The following is a 24,705-nucleotide window of genomic DNA, read 5'->3' as shown; positions in this document are numbered from 1 at the left end:
TCTCAGTGACCCACGTGACTTCCGCATTCCTTTCTTTCTGTAGAAGTCCATGGGCGTGTCGCCACTCTCTTTACGCCACTGATCAAAGGTCCAGAACATTTTGTGACGTGCGAAAACAGTGACGTGCGAAAACAGTGACGTCCGAAAACAGTGACGTGCGAAAACAGTGACGTCCGAAAACAGTGACGTCACAAATATTCCCTGACGACACAAAGTTATTTTAGGACCTTAAAGCATAGAAGAGGGACATGTCAGGATACAGTGATCAGTTTACTGAGGAAGCTTCTGAGAGAGAGTCAGAGCACACCAGACAAGCGGAGATGAACCGGCTGAAGCGGCTGATGAAAACAAAGAGAGGCAAGCTGGACCAACTTAAAATGGATATGCAGGACACAGTGCATTCTTTTAATGAGCGGGACCTGAAGGACAGTGCTGGACTGAGTCTTCGTGTAAAGGAGCTGGAAGCAGAGAGAGACAAGCTGGTCCAACTTAATATGGATATGCAGGAGACAGAGCGTTCTTTGAGAGAGCGGATCCTGAAGGACAGTGCTAGACTGTGTCTTGTAAATGAGCTGGAAACAGAAAGAGACAAGCTGGACCAATTTAGAATTAATATGCAGGAGACAGAGCATTCTTTCAGAGTGCAGAACCTGAAGGTCAGAGCTGCACTAAGTCTTCTTGAAAAGAAGCTGGAAACAGAAAAGGCATACAACAAACATTTGAATGAAGAAGTTGAGGCTCGGTATCAAAATGAGGACGTTTTGAAGGAGAAAATCCAGATTCTGACCGAAGAGCTGGCCCAGAAAAATGAAAAAATTAAACATTTGATGACTGATAGGGAAAATCTTCAGGACCAAGTGGAGGAAGCCCAAAAAGAAATTCAGGGTAAAGACGAGCTGATAACCAAACAGAGCAAGGAGTTGAACAATGTAAGACAAGCAGACCAAGATCAGATGCCCCAGACTTCTACTGATGCCTCAACAGGTAAACCTCAGATCAGTGGTTGGTGGCAGTTCAGTTCCAAATCCATGTTTGAAGTAGCTGGATTTGCCGTTGTCACCGGCATTTCATTTTTGATAGGAAAACAGTTTTTGTAGCTTGCTGCCAGACAATTTCCATGGACATGGAGAATTAATATTCTAAAGACAATAGACTCCAAAGACAGGACTGTCACTTTGGATAAAAGCATCTGCTGAATGCATAAACATAAAGATTGTCAGGCCCAAGAGTGGAGGACGCAGGAGATGATGTATCCAAAAGCTTTTATTTGAGGAGCAGAAGTTCTCAAGTCTCTCCAGAGAGAAACAAAACAGGCTATGGAAGTAATTCATTATATATATATATATACATTTATATCACTCCATTATAAGGAGGAGCAAACAAAAGGACTATCAAAAATGAACTTTATCTAAATATCACTCCAGCTGGGAGGGAAGACAAGAATGCTATGAAAAACTTAAACTGGTACTTTAGCACGACTATTTTATCAAAGTTAAAAAGAACAAAAAAATCTCTCTTGGCGAGGATACAACAACAAGGTAATCTTGGAACTTGGCTAGAAACAGGCTTGGAAAAGGCGAGAGTGATGCACGTGAGACCAACTGATACAACACAGTGGCACAAGACAAGGGGAGACACAGACTCTCATGCACACAGGGATAATAGGGAACAGGTGGAATCATTCACACAACAATCAGACGGGAACACGAGAGGAAGGGCAAGTGACCTGAAACGAGAGGGAGAGTTCATATTTCAAAATAATACAGGAAATGACGAGACGAGACAAAAAACCCACTCGACCTCACCGCGGTGTGACAAAGATAAACATAAACATAAGACCAAACGATGACCACATAATGAATAATCCATTGACGTAACTTCTTGTTATTTTCTTTCATCAAAGGGAACCAGTTGAAAATACAAATTGAATGTAATATCAATGTGTATTAAACTGGATATTACATTCAACTTTCATTTTAACTGGCATTTCAAACATGATTAATCTTTCCTCCACTTCAGGCAAAATTTAGATGGAAAAGATATAAAAATTAAATAAAATTTGATTTATAAATTAAAAAGCTCAATGACTGGACATTATTTTTTTACAAAAATGTTGTTATTTAGACATTTTTGTGTTTGTATCTGTGCTTGAAATGTTTACTGTAAGAATGTATGTGAAGCATTATTCATTTATTCATCAGTTCAAATTAAATTCTGCAATAGAAATAAATAAATGAAGCGACTCTTATGTTATTTTTCTTGCCGTATTGTTGTTATTAAATGCAAATAGAAAAGCTATGCTACATGTGGCAGGTTGGGGGTTTTCAATCCTCCTTCCAGCCGCCAAGGTATGGGCACCATAGACATTGGACAGACTGAAAAGCTTTCGTGTTGCATTGTGTGCATGGTGGCTGTACAGCATATCTTATCACAGAAAAGCTGAGTCTGTCAGGTGTTATGTCAGACGTATTGGCTGACAACGGTATGTGGTATTGCTTTTCCAGGCTCTTGATTTATTCTTAACTGAGTACTTAGGGAACAGCAGAGCAGCCGTACACGCAACGACACAGAACAACTTGCATGTTCTTTGGTTGAGAAAATGGAGACAAAGTACTTCAATGCAAAGGTGCTGTGTGAACGAATCACTTTATAAAGTCTTTACTTGAATTGCTGTTAAAAATGTTAAAGTTTGAGTTTTTTGAGGAGTGTTTTTATGGCTAACACTGACTACTTAGGAGTACCTCACACAACCATACTGAAAAAAAATCCCTTTAAAAAGAGAAGCTACACTTGAAGTTTGTGTTCCATTTGATTTAATAGTTATACAGTGCATTGGTAATTAAGATACTTTACAAGAATAAGTCAATTATTTGCTTTTTTATAGTTGTTAGTTTACTTTTACATCTTTAGACAGTAACAGTAGGTGTTAAAAGCGAAAGAAGCTTTGCAATTTAGCTGTGTCATGTCATGTCATGTCACTAAATACTGAACTGGGTGAATGAGTGCAGCTGGGGACAATGAATACAGGTGACGTGAGTGAAAAGCAATGGCAAAAACTAAACATGGACTTAAAAACTAAGACATGACTACGCATGATAAAAACACAAAACCAAAAACATGGGAAAAAAACCCATGAACGTGACAGTAACAAGTTATGAGATTTTTAAGAAAATAACAGATTTCTTCACCCAGTCACTGCCAATCTGTCTCCTTGGATTTGCACGTTTTAAACTCAAGCAGAGTGCATCCACTCAGTCCAAAAACCCAGCGTGCAAGGATCTGAATGGAGGCGGTGCATCAGGGTCAGTGTCCAATTAAGAAGATAATTGGTTACAATAAGCTGCCCAGTCCCCCAGGCATCAGTGATTTATTAATGAATCATCATTGCCTTCTCAGTAGAACGGAGGTTCCTCTCATTAAAGCTGCAGTCTGCAAGATTTGTTGTTGTCATACGTAAAGTCCTACTTTTTGGCAATCTAAGAGTTTACATGATCTATCAGAACGCTTGAAGTTGAAAACGGTGACCTCCGTAGTCGCAAAATGCAAGAAATGCTTATTTTTTAACCGAAAAATAAAAAGTTATTCAACTTCCTGTCCCGCCCCTTCAAAACACATGAGAACTCGTGCACGTCTACGTGCACACCAGATGCGCCTACACGACTCCTCATTCATCAACTCACCTGTCATTTGCGATCATGGAAGACACAGTAAGTAGACTAGCCTGTAATGAAGTTAAAAAGTCCAGATAAATAAGCGTGGGGACGAGCCTACCTTGTATCGCGCGTGCACAATCTGTGATTGACAGGCAGCAGAGCCCAGCTCGTTAACCTGATTGGTTACCTTTTACCGGTCCGGTCTGCAATTTTGTAAACAAACCTGCTGGCTTTGGAGGGACCTAGCGGGACATATAGGGGACCTAGAGAACTCATTTTTTTTTGTATTGGGGTATTTAATGTACTACTTTCAGAATCCCCGGATAGTTCCAGGCATTATGCTTGAAAAAGAGTTGCAGACTGCAGCTTTAATAAGGTGATTTAGGGTCAAATATGTTTCTGTGGCCAAACAACTTCGTTTTGTTTTTGTTTGTCCAGACAAAATTATCATTCACTTAGAGACAGATGCCAACCTGGAGCGGTGGGCAGCCATTCACAGCGCCCGGGGAGCATGGGGTTACGGTGCCTTGCTCAAGGGCACCTCAGTCGTGACAAGGAGGTGGACTAACACCCCTACAGCTTTCAGTTTCACCAATCTTTTTGAGTGGCGAGAGTGGGAATCGCACCGCCAACCTTCCAGTTATTGGAAGGACTCTAACCACTGAGCGACGGCAGTTGGGATGGTATGGAAATTGCAAAAAAAAAGAAAAACAAAACAAAACAGTTTTACTTTCTCTTGCAGTGTGAACCCCAAATATGTAAATCCATCCATCCATCCATTTTTTTTTAAGTGGTAGAAAGCATTTGGTAATGATGCTGATCAAAACTGAAATAAGTGTCTAAAATAATGCCTCTGACATGCTCACTGTGTTTTAGATACAGTGAAGACCGTATGTGCTGCTTTATGAGCCGATTTTCGTACATGTGTGTATCAGTGGCGTAGCCACGGGTGTGCCAGGGTTTGCCGGTGCCACCCAAGTTTCACTGTTGGATTTGTTTTGCCGTTTGCACGTGTCGGTCATCGTAGTAACACTCGAATACCCAACTGATCTGTTGAAAATAAATTTGGCACACCCAATATCTTTTTTTCTGGCTACGCCACTGCCAGGAGCTGAAGAATCCAGAACCATTTTCAACTTTATTCTTTATTACTTTACAGGAAGTGACATTACTCCCGGTTTTTCCTCTTCCTCGCAATATCATTGAGTGAGGCGACACACTTTGCTTATTTATGACGATATCTATTTAAAACAGCCTTATGTTGTTCATTTTGAGGCAGGTTGAAAAACAGCCTATATTTAAGAGAAAAAAAACATTTTACAACTGGATTGACTTCTGATAAAACCACATCTCACCTCTTCAAACACAGAATGCAGTGGCATATTCTTTTAATAAATGATGCCACGTAACCATGGGCGTCGCACCCGTGGGGGATGGGGGTGTTTCTACACTCCCACTTTTACAGGAAGATGATTTCACCTTTTTGAATTTTCAATGACCAAATAAAGTTTTAACTAATCATAAAATGTGTTTTAAAGACTCTGTACCCTCTTTAGAATAATTCCATCCAGATTTGAGCAGTGTAACTATTGTAGTTTCCATACAGGATCTAGTTTAGGGCGATCAAAAATGCAAAAAAAATGCAGTAAAATGGCCCTGTTCTGCATTTCTACAAATCAGAAAAAGGATTCACAAATCCCAAACAAGGTTTTAATGAATCTATAGCCTCTTTAGAATAATTCCATCCAAATTTGAGCAGTGTAACTATAGTAGTTTCCATACAGGACGTAGTTTAGGGCGATCAAAATGCAAAAAAATGCAGTGAAATGGCCCTTTATGCCCATCCATTTAAATCGCGAATCGGATGCCAACTTCAGCGTCGTGTCTATGGGCTTGATGTGGCGCTCATGTAACACCTCCACACTTAAAATCACTGCTCCACCCCTGCACGTAACTACATGATTGTAGCAGACTGTATGTTTCAGTTTAAGGAATAAACACGGCCCGTCTCACAGCTGAAGACAATAAACATGATCCACTTTAAATCAGCAACACAAAATCACACATCACACCAATAAATGCATCAGGCCTGATCATAGTGTAATTGTGAACATTCTCACTGAGCCTGAGAGATTCAATTCAGCCTTTTGTTAGACAAAGTCTTCCACACCTGCGACAAACACGTTCACATCAGCTTAGAATGTCCTGATTTAGCCAAGAATTTTAGTTGAGCCACGGCCAGACGAACACAAAAGGCGCCACTACGTTTAACATTGCCCGCAGTGGAGTGTCTGACAACAGCAAACACAAGCATTAGGGATTTGATTGACGGATGCATTTATATTTCATAGTTTCTGAACTTCTGTAGCAGACGAGATGGAGAGTCAGCGGCCCAGCGGAACCGGCGGTGGCAGTAATCACCTGAGCAAAAAAATGATGAAAAGGAAAAATGACTTAGGTTGTAAAAGCTGAATGCAATGAGAAAAATGTTCAGACCTGCAGAGATAATACAATATTTATTACTCTGTTATTTTTGATCCCATTGAAACATCACATTATATTACAAAGTTATAGTGGAAAATGGATTCCATTAAAAATGATGTAAAATGGGTTATGGAGCAAATGTTTAATCAAATGACCTAACTGTAACGCAAATATTACGTTAGAAATGATAAAAAGTCTTACAACTTAACTTATCTAGACTGTTGCTTGTTTTTAAATTCATTTAAATGATTTTATTTGTTTCTCTTTATATTCTTTTATGTATTTTTAATGCTTCTTACACTCCCTGCTGCAATGCTTTTATTTTATGTAAAGCACTTTGAATTGTTTGTACATGAAATGTGCTATATAAATAAATTTGATTTGATTTACTGACTGGATCATGTGAAGCTGGGATTTTTACTCCACCAGCTTCTTTCAGGTTTGATTGTAATTACAGCCCGTTAAGAAGCTAAACTACTCTGTTGTACAGTTCAACTGACAATGATACAGCGTTGGATCCCCGGTGTAGGGATGGAAGATGGGTGTTTGGAGGCCCATTACAGTCTAGTTGAGCGTATATGCAGGAGTTATTTGATGTGCATCGTTCAGGTGTTGCAGCCCAGTTATGGACTATTTGCAGTGTTGTATAGTAACAAAGTAAAAATACTTCACTACTGTACTTAAGTATATTTTGGAATACTTTGTACTTTCCTCGAGTTAAATTTTTTTTGACAACTTTCACTTTTACTTCACTATATTTCCGAACTTAATTGCATACTTTTACTCCAATACATTTTCATTGTTCGGTTTAGTTACTCGTTACAAAAAAAAGAGAGAGCGAGAAAGAACGCAACAGTGTTTTGACCCCATGCATGTTATGCCTGCCCAAAGACGTGGAAATTCTGTCTTACAGAAACTCCCCTTTTTTAGGTTTTAAGGTAGTTTCACAAAAAAGGTCTTCCTCTTCAGATGCCAGATAAGCTTCAGTTTTCTCCTATTTTTTTCTTTAAATTTTGTTTATAATGATGGCAATAACAGTAGCAGCCTCTTTTGTTTAATTTTTTTCTTAATGGTGTAATGTACGCCTCATTTTCAGCACTGACCTTACTTGAAGAAGAAAAACTTAAAGGTTCACAAAGTTTGTATGTTCTGTCTAATGTATGTTGTTCCTGGTCTAAATTTTGCCTGAACTTGGTTGTGTGTAGATTTTAAGTGTATTTGACCTTCAAAGTTTACCAAAATACAAAAAATGTCATTCAAACTGCATTTGCCTTGTTTACTTTTTACTTATACTTTTCATTACATTACTTAAGTACATCTATTTTTACAGCAATTCTCATACTTAAAGGGATAATCCGGAGTAAAATGCACTTTAGATCAATTTTGGGCGTACATACGTTGAGTTGACATCAAAATCATGTCATTCGGATGTGTTTTGAGAATTTCAATTTGACCGTTTTTAGCCAAAAGTCGTAAGCCTGGAAGTGAAGTTGGCAAATCATGTCACCGCTACAAAACGCTATTCTTATACCTCTTCTACAGCTCCAAACAACATAACACTTAAGTGGTAGTGAGTAGAGGGTCCCTAAAGCCAAACCGAAGTGTCCTGAGGTCTTCATGTGGTCGGATAGAGAGTCCTGAATGAATTTAATCAAGCCAGTATCTTTCCGGAAATGTTGCTGCTGCAGCTGCCTATACAGACCGTGGTGAAGTTAGTTTGATATTGGATATTCGACAGATATTCACAATAAGGAAATAAGGTGTCTTTTTTTTCAAACCAATATCAAACCAACTTCACCACGGTCTGTAGCGGCAGCTGCAGCAGACACATTTCCGGAAAGGTACTGGTTTGATTAAATTCATTCTGGACTCTATATCCGACCACATGAAGACCTCGGGACACTTCGGTTTGGCTTTAGGGACCCTCTACTCACTACCACGTAAGTGTTATGTTGTTTGGAGCTGTAGAAGAGGTATAAAAATAGCGTTTTGTAGCGGTGACATGATTTGCCAACTTCACTTCCAGGCTAACGACTTTTGGCTAAAAACGGTCAAATCGAAATTCTCAAAACACATCCGCATGACATGATTTTGATGTCAACTCAACGTATGTACGCCCAAAACTGATCTAAAGTGTATTTTACTCCGGATTATCCCTTTAAGTACAAGACGTTTCGGATACTTTAAGACTTTCACTCAAGTAACATTTCAGTCAGTGACTTTGACTTTTACCAAAGTCATATTTTGGAGGGGTACCTATACTTTTACTTAAGTGTGAGATTTCAGTACTTTATGCAACACTGACTATTTGTCCACCTGACAAACTTTGGCGCATCAGAAGTGCTAGCTATGAATACAAAAACGCAACACTTTATCCTTGGATGAGTACCAAGCTGCCCCCTCTTAGATATTTCCTGACCTTACTGCAGTATCAGAGGGTTCTAGGAGTTAATAAAGTTGATGGCGATCTTCTGACATGCCGCCTTGCAATCTATGTTTCTTTTACGTGTTTGGTTCTGGGTTTCAGTTCAGAGGCATCCTGGTGGATTCTTTGTTTCTTTTAATATTTTGAGAACATTTTTGATTCGATCGACTCACTTGAAGACGGCACCGCTTCACATGAAGACATCTCTGATGCCTCCTGCTCGCCGCCACGGTCCTCTGCCTGTGTAGCGACTGGCGCCTCTGGTTTGGAGGCCTCCAACGTTGGTTCCTTCTTGGTCTTCACAGCCCAGTGCATCGACTGCAAACAGATGGCCCAGCACGTGTTAATTACAGAGATTACACAATGCTTTGAGAAATGACAGCAGAAGTAAGGACATTACGTACGGTCTTTACAGAATCATTCCAGGCCTGCCAGTCATGAAATGGAACAGCAACGCCGCTTCTTTTCCAAAGGTCATAGTTTTTCCTTTTAGCTTCATTGCATAAAACCTCTTTGGCCTCCTGCAGCTTTTGGAAATCTGCCACTAAGAAAAACAAAGGGAAACATCAGGGATAGGACAAATAAAATCACGTCTTTCCATGAAGCCGACAGAAGGTCTTCGTCAACATCCTTTGCTTTGAAGTCAAGACATCAGAAAGAACTGTATTTGGAGCGAGTAAGAAAAGCGCGAAGAGAACTCATGCAAAAAAAAGCTTCATTTTCACGCTTTCCGTTGCGTTAAACAGGACTCTCACACAGCAGACGCCCACCTACCTGCTTTGGGGTTGTCCAGGTGTTTGTCTGGATGACACGCCAAAGCTCGGATCTTATATTCATTGATAATCTGCTCAGTCTGCAAGCAAAAGAAAAATTGTTAAAAAGGAAGAGGGGAAAAAAGATAAAAGAAACCAGGTGGAAGAATTGATGATTTGAATAAACAAATAATCAAAGAAAATAAAACTTATGAATGATATACATAGAAGAAAAGAATTCTCTATGATGTCTAAAATTGTTTAGTTTTCTACGTCTTGAAAATAATAGCTGCTGTATTTATAGATTTTCTCTGTTATTGTAGCATGAGTGGTACTGGTAATTATTAAGAGGGTGGGGGTTGCTGTATAAATTTTCCCCATCATGGATATCGCTTTTTTGAAGTTAAGTACGCGTATTTTTTCACAAATTACACATAAATATGCAATAGCACCACCTACACAGACACCACTGACGCACGACTAATTTTATTTATTTATTTTTTTGGGGTTAGGCATCAACAGGTCTCAACTAGCTCAAATAGTTACTTCCGAAACATCTTTGACAACATGCTCACACGGTATTTTTTTTATGTTGTTTCGCATTGATCAACTCTTGAAGTGATCTGGGTTTTTTTTTTTTTTTTTAATGTTGTGCAATCCAGCAAATAGTCAGAGACTCGAGTCCGCAGGTCAGAACTTACCGATGACAGTTCGTCGCATCCTAATAAGCCGTAGTAATCTTCTAAGTCCTCTGGTTTGTAGCTCAGCACAGCATCCATGAGCTCTGACAGAGAAACGCTGCGTGTGTTTTGTTATAACGGAGCAACGTGATGCTGCTGTGTCAGGTCACAGTTGCCTTGTTCAGGATTTGTCGTTGAATGGACTGCTGTTGATGTTGGTCTCAAAGTTGAATGCCTTTCCAGACGAATATGTTAGAGTGACCAATGTCCAATATTCCAAAGGGGATCTCTTCTGAGTTGATAGAATTTAACAGCATGTTAAATTTTCTCTTTTTTTCAGCATGTGACGTATGCTGCATTCAGGGGTTTAGGTTAAGGCTGGGTAAACGTCCCTCTCAGCGTCACAAAACTGTGAAAAAAAATGGAAATGCACAACCAGAATCATTTTAAAAATCTTAAATAACATTGTGACAAAATCATGTTCTCGTTTATTAAGCTATACGTCACGTGGCATGATCGAAATATCAAAGTACAGTGTGTTCTACTAATTGGAGTAAAAATCAAAGTCAAACCTCAGACGTGCAATGCAGTTGTTACAAAATATTTTCAAAGCAGGTCACAAGCTCTTATCAAACAGTCGAACGTTTGTCTGACAGAGCATTTTTATTTTATTCATTTTTGTAACATTTTTACGAGCTGTTGGCTATACATAGTCCGACAGCTTATGAAGGCAGCATATGGAAGTTTTTCTGTGCCATCAGAGTTTGAATACGAATTTCTAATATCGAATTTTTCCAGCATGAAAATCAGATTCTGAATTTGAAAAACCAACAGTGTAAAAAAAAAATTCAGTGTAAAAAAAATCAACTTCCAAAAATTGAGTGGAAAAAGAACCAGACTCAACATCAGGGTAAACAGGGAGAAGCAATCGATCCCTGCCGTTCTTTTTCTACTGATTTTTTTTAAGTTGATTTTTTTTTTCCACTGAATTTTTGGAAGTTGAATTTTTTTTTTCCACTCAATTTTTGGAAGTTGAATTATTTTCCACTGAATTTTTGGAAGTTGAATTTTTTCAAGTTGAATTTTTTTTTTACACTGTTGTTTTTTCAAATTCAGAGTCTGATTTTCATGCTGGAAAAAATCGATGTTAGAAATTCGTATTCAAACTCTGATGGCACAGAAAAACTTCCATACTATAATTTGTTATGGTTTGACGTCATCAACGTAAAAGGGGGACGTTCCGCTCGTGTCTAACTGGCAGAGAACGGGTCACGTGCCCTATGCAAATGAGCCAGCTGTCCGAGAGGAAGGAGCTGCTGCTCGGCGGCTCTGTGGGGCTGAAGATGGCGGACGGAGAAAACAGTCACGGAACGGCTTTTTCAGGCGCCTCCGATATGGATGAGCCTGCCGCGAAAAGGTCTAAAATCAGTCCAGGGACTTACTACGGAGTCAAATCCACCGAAGTACACCAGCTCTCGTGTGTCTCCGCGGCCACAGGGACCCGGGAAGCCGCGGTAAATTGTGCGCAGCCAGCGGAGAAGAAGGAAGCAAAGCCGGTGATGGCGGTGGAGCTGCAGGCCCCGGCGGCGCCAGGCGGAGACAACAATGGATTGGGGCTTTTGGTCTCCGAGCCTCACAAACCAGAGGGGAAACTGAGCGACAGCACTGCCTTTGGTGAAATTGAGGAGAGTGCAGGTATGAAAAGTTGGCCATTTGAACAAAGCCATTTTGTACAAAAGAGCACTTTCAGTGGGAACAGTGTCGGCTTCACCAACTGACCGGCTAGCCGCGAAACAAGATATGTTTTTTTTAAATTTAGCTATAGGTAAATCGTTATATACTAACGTGTACGGCAACTTTTCTACCAAGTAATATTCGGTGGACATATAGAGGTAAAGAAAACACTGTCAGCACAGATTTTTGAGGACTTAACTTTCACAGCACAAAACTTTGATCGGAACTCCGCGTTAGTTAGCTGGTGTAACGTTGAATTATGTGCACCATTACACTGTGTGAAGTAGCAGATACTGAAGGGTTTCACTTGTGTTGCCTTTCAGTATATGTTTTATCTAATGTTGTCGGAGGCTGTAGTTGTTGTTAATACTGCCGCACCATGTGTGGTCGCACATTTTACTGGCTCAGAAATTACTGCAAAGTCTGACAGCCATAGTGTAGTGTTTAGATTTGTCGATATGTCTTTAACTTGTGCACATACATATATTTACTTTATTTTGTACTCTATTTTATTCTATATTTTTAATCTTATTTTGTATTTTAATCTTGCTTATATATTTTATTTGATATTCTACTATTCTAATTTAGGAATATTTGATTTTACTTTAACTTTCTATTAATGTTACTTTGCTACCTAGTTTATATTTTATACTTTGTATTTTGTGGACGGCGGTCAAAGGTCATTTCACTGCATGTTGTACCGTGTATAACTATGCATGTGACAAATAAAACTTTGAATTTTTGAATCTATGTGTGGCAGAAGGCAGAAATTAAGCCGGTGAGCGGGTTTCAAACATTTTATTCTGGCACAGTCTGACTTCACGATTCCATTTTACTATTTGCGATGATATTTAAAAACCGTACCAATGTTATTGAGTTTGTTGATAATCGTGCTTAGGTCACAGAATCTGTTTCTGAGTAACAAAAGTCTGCTTTACCACACTGAACATGTTGTTGTCATAGTTGTAATAAGAGATAGCCACAACATAAATCTAGGTTCAGTTGCTCATCTATTTTTTTTTTTCTTTTTAAAAATAAATAAATAAATGTCTCTGTGCTCAGATTTTCTTGGACACAGCGATCTCCCTTCCAACGGCCTTGCTGTCACGCCAGACCACACAAATGAGGAAGATGACAGGTCCTCACATGCAAGCTCCAGTGATTGGACTCCTCAGCCCCAAATAGGTAAACGGAAGAATTGTACTGCTGCTTGCCAAAATGTATTTTCAGTATTTGTGATTGACTCATTTTGGAATGTATTTAGTAATGGGCTGAGATGCTGTTAATATGCCCAGGTTCCTACAGCGTCATCCAACAACAGATAAGAGAGACTGATCCAAGGGCCATTTTGCGGGATCTGCTCCCAGAGACTACACTCCCACCTGATTTAGATGACATGACGTTGTGGCAGATCATCATCAACATCTCGGAACCTCCGAAAAGAAAGAAGCGAAAGAATATTAATACCTTAGAAGATGTGGTCAGGCTACTTCTTCACAGCAGAAGGATCCTCGTGCTGACTGGCGCCGGTGTATGCATCTACGTTTCTGCTGTCCAGTTGCACCATTCAAAATAATCAAGCTTGATTTAATGTTGTATTGGTTTAAGGCGATTAAACTAATTTCTTCCTTATCGTTTGCTTGCTTTTTAAGGTTTCCGTTTCGTGTGGAATACCAGACTTTCGCTCCCGGGATGGAATTTATGCTCGACTCGCTGTAGATTTTCCAGACCTTCCAGATCCTCAGTCTATGTTTGACATTGACTACTTCAGACGGGATCCTAGACCCTTTTTCAAGTTCGCTAAGGTCTGTTCATGGTTTTCTTTCATTCTTTATTTTCTTAAGTTGACAATCCATTAAAAAATATGGTTGATTTTTGGGAAAGAGGACTATATAAAGGTTTAATTCCTAATGCGAGTACAGATTAAATTTAAACACAAGAAAATGGCCAAATGTTCAAAAGAAAGGGGTACAGACGGGTATAATGTATTTATTTATTTTCATTAATGTGGATTCTGTCATCTTTGCTACAGGAAATCTACCCTGGTCAGTTCCAACCCTCACCGTGTCATAGATTTATATCTTTATTGGATAAGAAAGGGAGGCTGCTACGAAATTACACACAAAACATTGATACATTAGAGCAGGTGGCCGGAGTTCAGCGGATTATCCAGTGTCATGGTAAGTGATGCATCTCATTTTATAACTTTGTCTACGTGTAGTTATGTCCCGCTGACAGAGCAAACTAATGAATTTCTTTGGTCATTTCAGGGTCGTTTGCAACTGCGTCCTGTCTTAATTGTCAACACGAGGTGGATTGTGAGGCTATAAGGGAAGACATCTTTAACCAGGTATATATGTATATTCATTATAAACTTATTCAGGACAATTGATTTGCATTCAGGTGCTTATGTGATGGTATCGCATCTTTATAATTCTGTTAAATATCTTCAATGTACATGAAACAGGGTGGCCGCGGGTCCTTTAAAAGTCGTAAATCAATTTTCCTGAAAATAAGACCTTAAAAAGTATTTGTCTTAAATTCAGATTGCATGGGTCTTAAATATTTGTGTATTTTTCTTTTTGCTCTAAAGGAACAGTATTTATTTATTTATTTATTTATTTTAATATATTTACTTGATTTTATAAGCATTTATTCATGGGACTTAAATGTTCTGAAAATATTGTAATAAATTTAATTTAGGACAATGATGACATTTTTGTGATCTTTTCACATGACACACATTTAGCCGATGTTCTTAAACTCAATTGTCATTTTACCATACTGTCAGTGTGTTTACTTGGTATTTCCATCGTACGTTTGGTCTTAAAATTCATTTAGAAGTGGTATTAAAAAGTCTTAAATTTAACTTGTTTATACCTGTATACACCCTGTGAAAACACAAGAAAAATCCCAACATTACCTTGTGTTTTCGGGTAGTAATTATGCATGAAAGTTCTCTTTAACAAGTAGTTTCCATTTAAGATCCCCGCACAGCCCCTCAGACTCCTATTTTTAATTTTAACCTTTGTTATTAGAGGCCTTTTTTATCAAAGACATTGCTTTGCGAACACATTGAGTTAATTAGGGTGATAGGCTAACTCGCTTTGTGAACGTTGGCTGTTCTTATTCATGTTTAATGCATGCAGCCCCTGTCAAAGTAAAAGCCTTCCTTGCACTGTATTTAGTTGCAATGTCAGTGAAATGCATTTCTCCTGCAGGTTGTCCCTCACTGTCCACATTGTCCTGATATTCCTCTGGCCATCATGAAACCTGACATTGTCTTTTTTGGAGAGAATCTTCCGGAAATGTTCCACAGAGCCATGAAGCAGGATAAAGACGAGGTGGACCTCCTGATTGTCATCGGCTCGTCACTTAAAGTCCGACCAGTTGCCCTCATCCCAAGTATGTTTTATTTGGATAAATACGTTTCTAGTCTCTGTAAGATGCATTCGAGAAACACGCCTTTTTGTTGCATTCACAATCAAATCCAAACGCACAATACATCCTGGTTTTCTCTCATCTTCATCCAGACTCCATTCCTCATGAAGTGCCTCAAATCCTGATCAACAGGGAGCCACTGCCTCATCTAAACTTCGATGTGGAGCTACTCGGCGACTGTGACGGCATTATCAATGAGCTCTGCCATCGTTTGGGTGGAGACTTTGAACAGCTCTGCTACAACACTCTAAGACTCTCCGAGATCACAGCGAAACCCCCTCGGTTACCAGAACAGCCACCAAGTGAGGCCTTGTTTGCTTCCAGCAACGCGGCTTTGGAGCAACAGAAGCAGCACAGGACAGACTCGGTAAAGAAGCCCTCGGAGGAGACGGAAAGTCTGAATATCACAGAGACCGCGGATAATAACGTCGCGCCTCTAGAGCCGTGTCCAAATGCTCAGCGTCCAAGTGAGGAGCCGGCCGAGTCTCACGCAGAGGACACGCCAAAAGACGACGCAGCTGAGTTAAAGAGCCAAATCTCAAAGATTGAATTTCGTAAAAGATGCTGGATGAGTCGAATCAATAGAAGTCCAATCAGCAAACGCCTCGAGGGTAAGCTTTAGGACACGGTAACCAGAGCAGTTTGGCTTCCTATAAGAACCAAAACATGTAAACGCATTTTAAGATGTTACAAATTTAGATGTGAGCTTTGTTTAAATACAATAACTAACACGCTCATTCCGCCGCCATTTACCTTTTCCCTGCATTCAAATAAAGCAAATGAATCTCCTCCAGATGGTTAGCAAAGCCACAAACCGTGAGAAGAAGGGATATTAGATGCACAAAGTCACAGATTCTCTATTGTTCTCCACAGCGGGCCAGTACCTGTTTCAGGCACCCAATCGCTACATCTTCCACGGGGCCGAGGTTTATTCAGACTCCGAGGATGAGACGTCGAGCTCCTGTGGGAGCGACAGTGAGGAATCGGAATGTAGCGCCGAAAGGGGGGAAGACGACAGCGAGCCCGAAGATGCCGGAGCGGCGGCGGCGGCGGACGGAGACACGTGCCTCAGAGACACATTACATGACAGTTCAGCCAATGAGGCGGCATCAAATGTGCAGATAGACAATTCGTCTGAAAAGACTCAGAGCACCACACACCTTTAAGTGTAAAAAGTACCCAGTTGACAAAGCACTAATTGTCCATTTTTTTTTTTTTTATATATATATATATATATGTTTCATATATTTTCGACTCATACTTACTGTTGTTTTTCTAAAGGTTGACATGGCGTGACAGCTTTGTGTGTATAAGCAGCAGGTCTTTCTTTTTCTGGGCCCAGTTCTGTCCCTCGCATTGTGTCTGAAACCACATACTCCGTTCTCCTTACTAAATAGAACGCAGGTTTTCTTTTCTCTCTTTTCATTTTTAAATTGCCCTTCTACTTTGTCAACTCGTATTGCATCCGCATCTTTCAGAAATTTAGCCGACGCTTTCGTCCACTGTGGCGTACCGCGAATGCAAATGCCGTATTAAGCTTTAATTCCCGAGCTGTGGCAAATGTTGATCTTGTTCACATGTGTGACGTCAGCTGTGGACTGATGTGTTTTCTTTTTTCGATTGGGTTCAACTCACTAATGGGAAAGATAAATATATAAGCCTACTGCTTGCTAAATAGTGGGTGCTGTGAGTTTCAGACACACACATTTTCAGTTGATTTACTTGGAACGTATTGTCGAACCTGTAATGTAGAAAGTTCAGTTCATTCTTTTTTTTCTTTTTTTTTTTAAATGGGCTTAATTGTTGGAAAAGGAACCGTACTCTTTCATTTTAGACCAAAGAATACTTTATCAACACGCTCCCATGTTGTTATGAGCTTTGTATGTTTAACTTGTCATCTAAATCTTTGAAGAAGAAAAAAAATATATATAACTGACAAGGTGTTCCTCCTGACATGTGGCAGCTACTTTTATGGTCACGCCTCTTATTTTTGTACTCGGATGTGAGATACTCGTCAAAGAGCAGTTTTTATCTGTACAAAGTTATTCCAGAAACCTTATAAAGAGAGGGACTTTGCTTGTATTGAGTAATATTAACTCCTGGGAATATATTCACATTGAAAATGGCACTTTTTCTCCTCATGAAAACGGTTTTGTTGCCCGTGTCTCTTCATACAATATGAGGGAGTCTAAATCCTGTAAACTGTTCGGTCTGTTGGCAGATTTGAGCCACTGTTATAGAGACAATGTTGACGCCGACATAATTCACATTGTTTTCAAGGTGATGTTTTAATAATTGTTTAAGTTTATATATAACGATTTATATATATATATATATATATATATGTATAAATCGTTATAGCTGTCTTCTCTCTTGGAGTTCTCAGTAAAAAAAAAAAAAAAAGGAAAGACGAGCACTTTTTTACTTCAAACATACCCGCCAGGTCTCCTCATGATGAATAAGAAGAAAGCCTCTCCTGCCTCAACACACCACCAGGTCCCAAATCCGCCAAGGACCTCTGCACGTTTTGCACTGAAACAAATGTGTTTGATACGGGCTTACTAATACTCAGGGGTGGAGCAGTGATTTTTAAATGTGGGGGGGTGTTACATGAGCGCCACATCAAGCCCATAGAAACGACTCTGAAGTTGGCATCCGATTCGTGATTTAAATGGATGGGCATAAAGGGCCATTTCACTGCATTTTTTTTGCATTTTGATCGCCCTAAACTACGTCCTATATGGAAACTACAATAGTTACACTGCTCAAATCTGGATGGAATTATTCTAAAGAGGCTATAGATTCATTAAAACCTTGTTTGGGATTTGTGAAACCTTTTTCTGATTTGTAAAAGTGCAGAACAGGACTATTTTACTGCATTTTGATCGCCCTAAACTAGGTCCTGTATGGAAACTACAATAGTTACACTGCTCAAATCTGGGTGGAATTATTCTAAAGAGGGTACAGAGTCTTTAAAACGCATTTTATGATTTGTTAAAACTTTATTTGGTCATTGAAAATTCAAAAAGGAGAAATCATCTTGCTGTAAAGGTGGGGGTGTCGAAACAAGTTGTCGACGTTGGGGGGTGAATTTGCTGCAAAACAATATCAGTGGAGCGTCTCGAGACTGCGCATGCGTGATACGTGTTTTTACTTAAATCATATTCTTTCAAACTTCTCTGTTTAAAACCGCTGCTCATTGATATTTGTACTTTCTGTGGGTTTTTTGCACTGTATTGTCGAGGTTCACATGCTCGGGGCCCCCCGAGTACTTCCCTCTTGTCCAAATCGTTCAAAACTACATTTCCCAGTATTCTCTTCGCTGTCCCGCTATACGGCGTGTCGTAAAAAAATTCAGTTAAGAGCAGAACCTGGATGTGCACCATCGAAAAACGGCTGACTGTGTTTTGTCTGTATTCCTATCCTTTTCTGCTGAAATGTCTATCTAATACTGCCAGGTTCTGGCCCACAGGACTAGTTGTGAAAAATGGAGGCCATGGAGGATGAAAGTTTGGACATTAAGGACGACCACAATCACAACTATTGTGGGAGTGCCAACAGTAAAGTCCGCACAATTCTTAGCTCCCAGCTGTCGGATGTAACGACGGTCCCGCAGTCCGCCTGTCCGACGGTGCCCGGGAGAGAGCCGGGGACCCGCCCGGGGAAGCTGTGGTCCGGTTGCACCGGGGGCTCAAAGTTTTTAGACTCGGATACGGGCAGTGAGAGCAGCGAAGTAAGCGAGACTGACTGCACGGCTGTGCCAGCTAATGCCGAGGCAAAAATCACCCTCGATTCTTCTTCCAAGTTCCGTAAGTTGACTTTAAAAGCGGGCACTGTGACAGCCAGCCAGGCCCCGATATCCCGGAATCAGTCTCGAAGCTCGGCCTCGGTGCTGTGAATACTACTACTTATTATTTATTTGTACACAGAGCGGTGCTGCTGGCATTGTTTTTACGCTTTGTGTCAGACCCAGCAGACCATCTCTTGTTCTTTCCTCTTTAGTTCTGAATGCAATGGCTGTGGAGGACTACCGGAAAAACCACTGGCCGAACCTGGAGAAGGCAATAGACCGTCTGCTCATCCAGAACGCCACGGATCACATCTCCGTGTCCTACGCACAGATATACGGGTACCTGAGCTGGGCCAGCTTTTTCTACAGCATGGGGTCGCCGTTGACTTATATAGCACAACGAGCACAGTGCTTGTTATTATATACCTCCTTAAACAGAAAATAAATGTATGGTAGAATTTTACAGTATGCTCAAAGGCATTGTGAAATGAGAAATAGGAAGGTAGGCTATAAAACTATAATTTTACTAACTGGTCACGTACTGTATTAGCCTAATGGGATGAGATCTGAGTGAAGAGACTTAATTCTACATACAGTAATCCATCCATTCATATTTTTTTTTTTATAGATAGTTTTTGTGACACTTGTTTGATGTGTTATTTTCATGTTTTGAAACGTTTTCATCAGTATTAGCATAATTTACTGTGAATAATGCATTTGTTCATTGAATACTTACCTATAAAAATGAACATTTCTAATAAACACAGTTGGTACAATCTTAACCAATGAAGTAGGGATTAGGCACACAAGTCACAAGTACATAAAGTTAAGGTCTTGGGGGGTAAAAAAGCATCAGTTTTAAAAAAAAGTCTGGAATTTTAATTTGGAAAAAGAGCAAGCACCCTGTTAAAATGTCTGTTGTTGTTGTTTTTCTTCTCTTTGTTTTCCCAGATACATCTACAAGTGTGTTTGCCAGCAGCACTCTGAGTTGCTCTACAGCGATCTGACATCAAAGATAACAAACCACCTACAGCAGGTTTCCTCCCAGCTACAGGTTCAATTCAATTTTCAATTCATTTTTATTTATATAGCGCCAAATACAACAAATGTCATCTCAAGGCACTTGGATAATAACGTCCAATTCAAGCCAATTAGAATTCAATTAATTGTAATCATAATAAAGGTACGAAAAGCCAGCTATACAGGGAAGTTATGAAGGAAAAACGAGGGGATTAACCTTTTTTTTTTATCACTGATTCGCAGGTCAGCCCGCCGGAGAACTTAGTTGAGAACTTCAATGTGGTTCTGACACAGTTCACGGCCTCTCTTCAGTGCATAGTTCCAGTGTTTATATACCTGGTTGGTATTTTTCTCTTCTTTTTTCCCCCCCTAAGAGCTTGAATTCTATTTCTACTTTATGTTGATGTGTGTTGACGCACGGCTTTTGCACGCTTCTCAGATTTTTAAAAAAATTTATTTTTCCCCTTTTTCGACATTTTCAGAACAAGTTCTACATTGAGTCGAAACTGAACAGAGACCTAAAAGAGGATCTGATGAAGCTGTTTGCCGACCATGTTGCAGAGAAACACTTGGAGACACTGATGCGTGAGTGCACGGCTCTTCACTCCGTGTAGAATCAGGATATTTAGTCTTCTGCTTATGATATTTGCGAACATAAACGTACTTCCTGTTCTCTCCTTTATGCTGCTGTAAGCGCATGGCGTGCTGTTAAAGAGTAGACTAAAGGGCGGTTTATGGTCATAAACCAGGTCGTCTGCGTGTGTGTCGCAGTTAACGCAGACATGCCCCCTCCCCTTACGCAGACACTCTGGTGCACCTCCCCAAAATTGTAACTCACCGCAGACATCGCCGCAGGGAGGAGAGAAAGGAGGCCTCTGATTGGTCAACTCTACATCCGGTCTACACTAAGCGTATTTCCGGTTTGCTAACCGGCTGACGCTAACCGTGCTAGCCGTGACGATTCTTTCGCCTCTCTGCCAGCTCCAGTAGTAGCAATATTTCTTCTATTTCTAGATCGATCAGCTGCATCTCAATCAAAGTGCGCATTCGTCCAGTCGCCATTGTTGTTGAATGACCTCCGTAACCGTAACACCCACAATCCTAGCTTGTTCGTGATTGTCCCTCTTGCGTTGTGGCGTGGAATTAACATAGCGCAGACCAAATTCAAAATTGGGCATAAATCAAAAATAACTGCGTCATGTCTGCGACACACTGCTGCGAGAGTATACACGGCCCTTTAGGCCCCATCCACACGTAGCCGGGTATCTGCTAAAACGAATATATTTTTCTACGTTTGGACCTGTCATCCACATAAAAACGCATCGTAAACGAATGTTTTTAAAAACTCCGGGCAAAGTGAAGATTTTTGAAAACTCCGTTTATGCAGCTGCGTGTAGACACAGATAACCGGAGTTTTGCGTTTTTGAACGTCACAATATGCGCCAAAACAACAACAAATCTGCTTAAAAGTCTAAAGTGCGACCTTTGTTTACTGAAGAAGCATGGATGCCTTGAGAACTGTGGTGGTTATTATTGTGCAGGCGCTGTTTACTGCCTTGATTTTACACGCCCAAGTCACTCCCAGAGGAATGGCGTGACAATTTCGCATGTCCCAGTCCTCACTCCTGTCGCTGTCGGAATTATTACGTCCTCATATCGAGGGGCAGTCCAGTCATGCGATCACCTGTCAGTGTGCTCAAAAAAGTTGCGTGCACACTTTATTATTTAGCTGACGAGGGCAGATTGCGCAAAACAGCAAATGCATTTGGGTTGTCAAGACAGGTGAAAACGCAGATGTTCGGTTATGTGTGGAAGGTTTTTTTTTTTCGAAAAAACGAGGTAATGTGGATACAGATTATTTCATAAAAGGAGGGGAGGAAATATTCGGGTTTTAAAAATACCCGGCTACGTGTGTACATAGCCTTAATTCCTGTGTGTCATAAATTAGCTCTGAATTTCTCGTTCGTTTCAGCCCTTCTCATCGAAGCTCATTCCATGCCCTTTCAAGTGCAGCCATCAACAATGGCCAGTGTGGTTAAAGGCCTCTACAGTCTACGACCAGGTGATTAATTATTATTTTATATATTTTTTGCTCTTGAAATGCCAGTGTGAGAGAGGCATCATAGTTCATGTAATGTTCCTGATATTCACTCATGTGCCGCTCCATGACTCTTTCAGAGTGGGCCCAGCTCGCCCCGGCTCTCTTTTCTGCCTTCATTCCTCAAATCAACCCTCCTGCCGTGGAGTCCCAGCTGCCAGATTACGCTGCTCATGACCAGAAGCTCCAGATGGAGCTTTCCATGAACGGCTTTCCACGGTCAGTTTTTTGGTTTCGGGCAGCTTTCTCGCACACTTTAGTTGATGGAGACGCTAACGCACTGTTTTCTCGTTTTCCCAGAGGTGATCAGTCGCGCAAACGTGCCAGCGAGGACTCCTGATGGCTGGCGCCGGCGTCACCAGATATGTTGCGGAACTGTTACTGTGCCTCCTACGTGTTTTCACGAGCCGGGTCGCTGCACTGGGTTCAAAGTTAACAATGCATCCGTTTCATCTCTCTCGACTCAAGGCCACAAAACACTGTGAACAAAGAAGAGAATGTGCTGTTTGAGCAGAAGCTTAATCTTACTGCACTCAAAAGTACACGGACTTCCACTGCGGATGCTTTCCTCTGTGACGACGCATCCGGCTTCTGACTGAGATTAACGGGATGGAACTCTTCACGTTGAGCTCATTTGAAGATAGCCTTAATGATCAGATATCCTGAGCAGGGATAGGCTGACGCTGTACGTTTCATTCCTTACCTTTTTTAGCCTGGAAGTGTTGCGTGTTGTCTGGATGGACGGGGCTAATCAAGACTTACAACTGCTGCTAATAATGCTGTCCATGTGTTAATCCTACAAGTCGCTTGGTCTTGGCGTGTGGAACTCGGTGTTTACAGTCAACACAGATGAGAGTGGAGAACATTGGCAACTATGGCCCAATCCCAGTTCCGCTCCTTGGCCCTACCCCTTCATTTCGGAGGCTTAAGGTGTCCTTTTCTTTCGTGCAATCAAGGAGTAGTTGTCATCTAGCCACCCAATTGGGCCCCAGTGCACTGATTATAAAGGGGTAGAATGAGCACAACTCCTCCATGCCAAAAAGAAAGAGGGACACCTTATTCCTGTAAAACAGAGGGGAAGGAACTGGCTTTGGGCCTCAGTCGTTGACCTCAGTAACGACTCTCCTCCTCATGTCGCCTTATACTGCGTTGGTAAACCAGACTGTGTTTCACAGTTATGCCAAAGAGGATTGCCTAACATGTTTGTTTACTTTCCGTATGGTTGGATTTAAGCTGAAATACTTCATACTGAGCCACAGATTTTTTTTTGTTTGTTTTGTTTTTTTCATACTAACAACTTTTGAGCTTTTGGCCGTACTGTCTGCTTTAGTGGCTCATGTCAACTTTGACCTTGGACAACAACAACAAAAAAAAGAATCACCCTTTTCTTTTCTTTTTTTAAAGCCTTACATGCTAGATTGGTAGAGCTCACCAGTAAGTGCCAGGAAGTTTAGAAAACTACAGAATAGCATATGAGGATCTCCTTGTTACTTTAGTTTACTTATTGATATCAAACCCAGTTCTCAATGGAGTTAACAAAACAACTGATATGCAAGCGTTTTATTTCTGGTGCACCAGTGCATTAAATGCTTCGACAGCTTGTTCATTATGCATATAAATTCTGCCTGTGTATAGCCGTCTGTGCTTACTAGTTTTTACTGCAGGTGCATTTTTGTGAAAACGATTAACTTGAAGAGACACATTTGATACGACGTCTTACACTGTTTTAAGTGTAATCAGATGCTCAGGCTTGCTTCTTGTTTTCACCTGAGTTTTGAGAAACAAATCAACTCAAAAGTCAGCCATCGTTGGGATCTGAAACGCGGCGATGGTTCGGGTCAGTGTGAGAAGTGGGTCTTGAAAATGTTGATCTTTGTTAATAAACCGGCATTATGAGGAAGAAGAGGAACAACAGAATTGTTGCGAGTGCTGAAACACTGGATTTACTAAGCTACTCACTATCAGTTTTCTTTTAACGTGCAACAAAACTATTCATTCTGAAACAACTGTGAATAAAATTCCACGTGTCGCAAAAGCTGTTTTAGGAATCTGTTACTGAGATGTCATTAAAAAGAAAATAAAAGCATCAAATTGTTGGATCTAGAATCTGTGATGAAACTGACATTTGACATTAATCTTTAGATTAATCTAATTGATCAATTAGATCAAGGGGCTTCTTTTTTTTATTGCAATTAAAGAACAATGACAGAGACATGGTATGACAATAAGGCAAAACAAGGATATAACAATGTAAAGGTACATTTAGATTAGGTTAGGCTACATGAAACAACTAAAAGAAAAACAAACAAACAAAACAAGAGGAATACATTAAAGAACATTTGAAAGTCTTTCATTTTTCTTATTATTTACAAACTTAAGAGACTTGAAAAGAGCGGGCATTTCTAACATAAAAACATTAAAGAAAGGCTGATTTTTCTGCCATTTTTGTTCATGAATAAAAAACTTAGCTTGCAAAATATAAAAGTTAACTAAAAATTCAAACGATGGATCTATTGAGTTTTCATAGTAAACGAAAATATCTTTAAGAGAGAAAACATAATGGCCATGCTGTGCAAAAAGATAAGAACTGAGCTTTGATAGAGAAATTGTTTCACTAAGTTACAGTCA

General features: G+C 40.3%; 3 protein-coding genes across 3 annotated transcripts; 2 read left to right on the top strand and 1 right to left on the bottom strand.

Moving 5' to 3' along the window:
* Positions 1-4,782: 4,782 nt before the first annotated feature.
* On the bottom strand, positions 4,783-10,339 carry dnajc12 (DnaJ (Hsp40) homolog, subfamily C, member 12). The gene is made up of 5 exons (XM_075475487.1): positions 10,016-10,339; positions 9,337-9,415; positions 8,967-9,106; positions 8,736-8,880; positions 4,783-6,074 (listed from the first exon to the last, which is right to left on the bottom strand). Exons 1-5 carry the CDS (start codon positions 10,091-10,093, stop codon positions 5,992-5,994), a joined length of 525 nt encoding a protein of 174 aa, XP_075331602.1. The 5' UTR covers positions 10,094-10,339; the 3' UTR covers positions 4,783-5,991.
* A 943-nt stretch (positions 10,340-11,282) lies between these two features.
* sirt1 (sirtuin 1) lies at positions 11,283-16,391 on the top strand. The gene is made up of 9 exons (XM_075475478.1): positions 11,283-11,689; positions 12,791-12,913; positions 13,024-13,259; positions 13,381-13,533; positions 13,761-13,908; positions 13,999-14,078; positions 14,950-15,133; positions 15,262-15,780; positions 16,043-16,391. Exons 1-9 carry the CDS (start codon positions 11,338-11,340, stop codon positions 16,333-16,335), a joined length of 2,088 nt encoding a protein of 695 aa, XP_075331593.1. The 5' UTR covers positions 11,283-11,337; the 3' UTR covers positions 16,336-16,391.
* Positions 16,392-18,519: 2,128 nt separating this feature from the next.
* Positions 18,520-24,168, top strand: cacul1 (CDK2 associated cullin domain 1). The gene is made up of 8 exons (XM_075475467.1): positions 18,520-18,978; positions 19,172-19,298; positions 19,911-20,013; positions 20,223-20,318; positions 20,462-20,564; positions 21,952-22,041; positions 22,158-22,296; positions 22,378-24,168. The coding sequence occupies exons 1-8, from the start codon at positions 18,657-18,659 to the stop codon at positions 22,415-22,417; spliced, it is 1,020 nt and encodes a 339-aa protein (XP_075331582.1). The 5' UTR covers positions 18,520-18,656; the 3' UTR covers positions 22,418-24,168.
* The last annotated feature ends 537 nt before the right edge of the window (positions 24,169-24,705 follow it).

The sequence above is a fragment of the Odontesthes bonariensis genome, chromosome 2, assembly GCF_027942865.1.
Source record: "Odontesthes bonariensis isolate fOdoBon6 chromosome 2, fOdoBon6.hap1, whole genome shotgun sequence".
Lineage (NCBI taxonomy): Eukaryota > Metazoa > Chordata > Actinopteri > Atheriniformes > Atherinopsidae > Odontesthes > Odontesthes bonariensis.
This window is presented reverse-complemented; position numbering and strand designations above follow the sequence as displayed.

What these genes read in the sequence shown, in the direction of transcription:
- dnajc12 (XM_075475487.1), bottom strand. Translation starts at nt 10,093, where the DNA reads ATGGATGCTGTGCTGAGCTACAAACCAGAGGACTTAGAAGATTACTAC. An exon ending in GATGCGACGAACTGTCATCG is followed by an intron (nt 9,416 to 10,015) that starts GTAAGTTCTGAC and finishes TTTTGCTTGCAG; the next exon opens with ACTGAGCAGATTATCAATGA. An exon ending in CCTGGACAACCCCAAAGCAG is followed by an intron (nt 9,107 to 9,336) that starts GTAGGTGGGCGT and finishes TGTTTTTCTTAG; the next exon opens with TGGCAGATTTCCAAAAGCTG.
- sirt1 (XM_075475478.1), top strand. Translation starts at nt 11,338, where the DNA reads ATGGCGGACGGAGAAAACAGTCACGGAACGGCTTTTTCAGGCGCCTCC. An exon ending in TCGTGCTGACTGGCGCCGGT is followed by an intron (nt 13,260 to 13,380) that starts GTATGCATCTAC and finishes TTGCTTTTTAAG; the next exon opens with GTTTCCGTTTCGTGTGGAAT. An exon ending in CCTTTTTCAAGTTCGCTAAG is followed by an intron (nt 13,534 to 13,760) that starts GTCTGTTCATGG and finishes TCTTTGCTACAG; the next exon opens with GAAATCTACCCTGGTCAGTT.
- cacul1 (XM_075475467.1), top strand. Translation starts at nt 18,657, where the DNA reads ATGGAGGCCATGGAGGATGAAAGTTTGGACATTAAGGACGACCACAAT. An exon ending in TTCCAGTGTTTATATACCTG is followed by an intron (nt 20,319 to 20,461) that starts GTTGGTATTTTT and finishes CGACATTTTCAG; the next exon opens with AACAAGTTCTACATTGAGTC. An exon ending in TCCATGAACGGCTTTCCACG is followed by an intron (nt 22,297 to 22,377) that starts GTCAGTTTTTTG and finishes TCGTTTTCCCAG; the next exon opens with AGGTGATCAGTCGCGCAAAC.